The 4,867-nt window shown below is 49.1% G+C and overlaps 1 protein-coding gene across 1 annotated transcript; it reads left to right on the top strand.

Annotated features, from left to right (window-relative positions):
- Positions 1-1,673: 1,673 nt before the first annotated feature.
- Positions 1,674-2,648, top strand: LOC113243256 (interferon lambda-3-like). Its single transcript, XM_026481762.1, is given in 5 exon segments — positions 1,674-1,775; positions 1,832-1,909; positions 2,173-2,283; positions 2,324-2,422; positions 2,511-2,648. Coding segments are annotated over 5 exon segments (528 nt in total).
- Positions 2,649-4,867: the final 2,219 nt, after the last annotated feature.

Below are 4,867 nucleotides of genomic sequence, written 5' to 3'. Positions count from 1 at the left end.
CAGAGTGGGGCCAAAAACCCAACACCTCTGAGGCAGGAGGTGGAGGGGTTCGGGTCTGGGTGCCAGGCAAAGGTGTTAGTCCTTGGCTTGCATCTGCTGTACAGAGTTGGCAAGGCTCTTTACCTCTTTGAACCACAGCTTGCTCATTTATAAGGTGAGAGAGGGGTGCCTGGGTGAATCAGTCATTTTGGTGTCTGACTCGTGATCTCAGCTCAGGTCTTGATCTCAGGGTCATGAGTTCAAGCTCTGCATGGGGCTCCACACTGGGTGTGGAGACTAGTTAAATATATATATATATAATATTATAATAGATATGTGGTAAGAGAAAGCATGGTACCCACTAGAAAGTGTGGAAATTCATTATTCTCGGGGCGCCTGGGTGGCTCGTTGTTAAGCGTCTGCCTTTGGCTCAGGGCGTGATCCCGGCGTTCTGGGATCGAGCCCCACATCAGGCTCCTCTGCTGGGAGCCTGCTTCTTCCTCTCTCACTCCCCCGCTTGTGTTCCCTCTCTCGCTGGCTGTCTCTCTCTCTCTGTCAAATAAATAAAATCTTAAAAAAAAAAAAAGGAAATTCATTATTCTTGTCTGGGGAAAGCCTCCAGCACAGGGAGGTGCCAGTGGGAGAACTTCTCCATTGTGTTCACTTTGCATTGGCGGTTCCCACTACCTGGAATGCTGTTCCCTCACTCCCTCCTTCAGATCTTCAATCGGATGTCACCTTCCCCAACTGTCTTACAGCATGCAACCCCTTCTCTGCATACCTGGCTCCATCTCCAGCTTAGTCTTTCTCCAAAACACGTGTTAGTAGCTGACTTCATATACATTTATTATATTGTTATTGTCTGACCCTCCCACTGGAAAGTCAGCGCCATGAGGGGTAGGGAGGTTTGTGTTTTGTTCACTGCTGGATCCTTCATGCCTAGAACCGTGCTGGCCTGTAGGAACTAATCAACGAATACGTTCTTGAATCAGTGATTGGCTGATTGACTGAACGAGGAAATAAAGGAATGAGTTCCTTTATTCCACAATCAGCTGAGTCCTTTGAAGACCTCAGCTGCACCTGAAATCATTAGCAAACACTCATTCCCATCTCATATCAGCGTCAGATGGAGGGGGGACAAGGAGGGCTACCTTTTGCTTTCACTTTTCTGTCTTGGCCTTGCTGACTCTCTGTTCCCTCTACAGTGGATTCCCTGTGTCATCTCCCTGCTGTAAACGACCTCCCTGCAGAAGCCTCCAGCTCCTTCCTGGAGATACTTTCTGGGTATCTCCTCATTGTCTGCTGTCCACATTTGGGCAGCCTGCAGAGATGAGCACCCCCCCCCCCAATCCGGGCACCAATAACCCCTCCCCATGGGGCTGAAGCCTCCCCAGCCCTGAGGATTGCCCCGCTCGGGAAGTCACTTTCCCATGTCAGTTTCCCTTTCCCAGGCTCACCTGGCTTACTTGGCCCCGCCCTGCTCCCTGGCTTCGCCAGCCTGGGGCTTCCCCTGGCTCCCAGGACAGCCCTGGCCGTGCTCTGCTACGTCAGCCCAGACAACCCGTCTGTCCAGGCTAAACATGGCAACATGGAGCCGAAGCAAGAATTATCTCCCAGGAGGAGGTGGAAATTGAGAGACATTGTCACTGGGGACAGAGCTGAGACCCAGAAGGGGAGACTGAGGCCCCAGGGCAATGGATCCCAGGACGGCTGCCATATCTTCCTCTTGGCGAAAGAGGCTTAGGAGCCAGGAATGCAGCCTGGTGAGGGGCCTTAAGAAGGAGAAGGACACCTTTGTGAGTGTCCCTTTTGTTGCTTCTGCTGGGGGCTGACCTCTGCCCTTGCTCTCCAGGAAGAATCGCTCTCCCTGAAGGCCTGGAGCTGCCGCCCCCGCCTCTTGCCCAGGACCTGGGACCTGCAGCAGCTGCAGGTGAGGGGACAGTCAGGCCCAGCCCTGCCCTTCCCTGGCCCACTCCTCTGGCTGCTTAGGCCACCCCTCACCTTCTCCTTCTCACGTGTCCCTCTCTCCTAGCTCTCCCCACCAGCACCACATGCCGCTTCCCCTCCCTGAGCACACTGGCTGTGCCCTCTCTCCTGTCCCCTTACTGTCACCTTCGCCTGTCCCTTCCTCAGTCCTCCCCACCTGTCCTCTCTCATGTGCGACTCTCCCCTGTCTCTGTCTCCCGTCCTCAGTTGTGGGAGCACCCCGTGGCCTTGGAGGCTGAGCTGGCCTTGACCCTGAAGGTCCTGGAGACCATGGCTGCACGACACCCACTCCGAGCTCAGAGCACCCAGGCCATGTTTGTGGGTTCTGGGCTTAGGGTACCTCACCCCTCTGTCCCAGGCTCTGCTTCACATACCACACTCCTCAGCCCGCGGCAGCACCTGGCCCTGAGGTCACCTCCGGCACTGGTTGCACTGACTCCAGGAGGCCTCAAAGAAGGTGAGTAACCAGAGAGTGACCAGTCTCTGGGAACAACGGGGAGCCCAGATGACAGGCAGCCACTTGACCCAGCCCTTCCTTCCCACAGGAGTCCCTCGGCTGCCTGGAAGCCTCTGTCATGTTCAACCTCTTCCACCTTCTCACCTGGGACCTTCACCAGGACCCGCGTTGCCAGTGTAGACCCACGTATCTGATCCCTGAGACCCTCCTGCAGCAGGTCCCTTAGATATTATTTAAGCACCAACTATCTTCCCTAGATTATTGCCTCCAGATCCCTACTTATGAAGCCCCCAACAGATGTTTATTCTTGTGCTTTCCCTGAAATGTGTGAAAATAATTTGTCTGACCTTGACCTTGTTTATAGGTGACTCTGTAAAGGACTACACAACTGCACAAGTGACTGTGGCCCCCTGAGTGTGTGTGTGTGTTGGGGGGTGGAGAGAAAAGGAAGGGGGAGGGGGAGAGAGAGTATGAAAGAATGGATGAGGAATGATGGGCTCACTAAGGATGCTTTCAGCTACGAGTAGTGGAGGATTTTATCACAAGCAACTTCAACATCACAAGCAATCATGATACCCAGTAATAAGACATGGGTCAGATCAGTGTGACAATGGCTTTATCATGAGCCTAAGGTCTGTATCTGAGTATTTCTAAGGATATGTGTCAAATTTGTGTTTGTGGTTCATTCCCCTAAACCCACTAGGGTTCCAAACCTGGAGTGACTATGGTCAGGGTGGAAATCTCTGGGGAGAAATGTCAGAGTTGTAGCCAAAATGTCATTTAAGTTCCACCATGGACATTGTTCTATGCAGACAATTGTGTCATCTGCAAATGGTTTTATTTCTTCTTTTCCACTCTATATGCTCTTATTTCCTTTTCTTGCCTTATTGCACTGGACAGAACCGCAGTACCATGTTGAATGAGAATGGTGAGAGAGGGCACCTTTTCCCTCATCTAGGCGGAAAGACTTCAGTCTTTCACCATTAAGTATAATGTTAGCTGTGGGGTTTTTGTACATGCTCTTTATCAACTTGAGAAAGTTCTTCTCCATTCCTACTTTTCTAAGAGTTTCAAAAAATCATGAATGGGTGTTGAAGTTTGGCAATTCTTTTTCTTCATTGATTGATATGATCCCATGGGTTTTTTTCTTTAGCCTGTTTTGGTGGATTATACTGATTAGTTTTCAAATACTGAACCTGTCTTGCGTCCTTGGATGAACCCCCTTGGATCACAGTGTATAATTCTTTGATCTTTTGCTGAATTCTATGTGCTAATATTTTGTTAAAGATTTGTGTGTCTACATTCATTACGTATTTTTGTGTGAGATAACAAATTCACCTCACTATTTAAGCCAGTTGAGTTAGGACTCTCTGTTACTTGCAGTCGAAACATCCTTAATGATACACATGGAAGTGAAAAGTGAGTTTCCCTCAAAGCTGAAGAATTTTGGCTGCATGGAATTATTCTGTCTCCATCATTCACTGGGACTGTCATTGCTATAAAGCTTCAGAGTGTCCTTGTATTCACTCTGCGTGGAAGGGTCAGGAAGATGAATAATCTGGGGCTACAGTCCAGGGACCCAGTCTCTTCTGGCTGCCCCTATCTCTGTGACATCACTATTTCTTCAAATCTCTGTTTCTTGAAAGTTTCACCCCAGCTCTTTCCAATCTCTGCTTTTGCATATCCACTCCTCCATCACTTCTTCTCTCTTTCTAAACAGACTGCTTTGCCCTCTACCTTCTAGAAGCTGCCAGGTAGAAATTCTTCCTCATCTACACCACCCTCCTACCTGCCCCCACACATCCCTTGCTGTCTTGTCACCATGGATGAGCTGTCTTTCTGCCTAATTGGGGCCAGTGCCTGATCCTGGACGCTCCTATTTAATTCCTCCATGAAGTACCACTCTCTTACCCTCTATTTTTCAAAATTTCCTGTCCACTAGTACCTGCCCATCATCAGGCTTGCCTTTTATAAGATCCCTTCCTTAGTCTATACTCTTCTTTCCAACTATATCTCCAACTTTCTTTTCCATTGGCTCCACTTCCTTACCTATTCCAGTCTCCATACCCCCTACAGTTGGCTTCTGCCCCTAAAGCTCCACCCAACTCCAACAATCTCTTCATAGCTAAATCCTGAGACTGCTTCTCCGGTTCTCTCCCCAGATAGCCCCTCAGCAGTGTAGTACCCATTCTTCACCAATTTCTTCTTTTAACTCTCTCCCACTTTGATTTTTGTGATATTACACTTTTCCTGTCTTCCTTCGACTTCTGGCTGTTTCTTTTCAGTCACATTTACTGCTTCTCTTTCTTCTTCCCACCTCTTAAATACTGGAGTTTCTCAGAGTCCTGTTCCTCTTCTCTCTTCCCTCTTTATAGTCTCTCTGTTGTTATATCATACATTCCTGTATGTATGATATACATTCATAAATAATGTGGATTCACCAAC

Source organism: Ursus arctos, unplaced genomic scaffold, assembly GCF_023065955.2.
Source record: "Ursus arctos isolate Adak ecotype North America unplaced genomic scaffold, UrsArc2.0 scaffold_19, whole genome shotgun sequence".
Taxonomy (NCBI): Eukaryota; Metazoa; Chordata; class Mammalia; order Carnivora; family Ursidae; genus Ursus; species Ursus arctos.
Note: the sequence above shows the minus strand (reverse complement) of the source record. Positions and strands in the feature narration are given on the sequence as shown.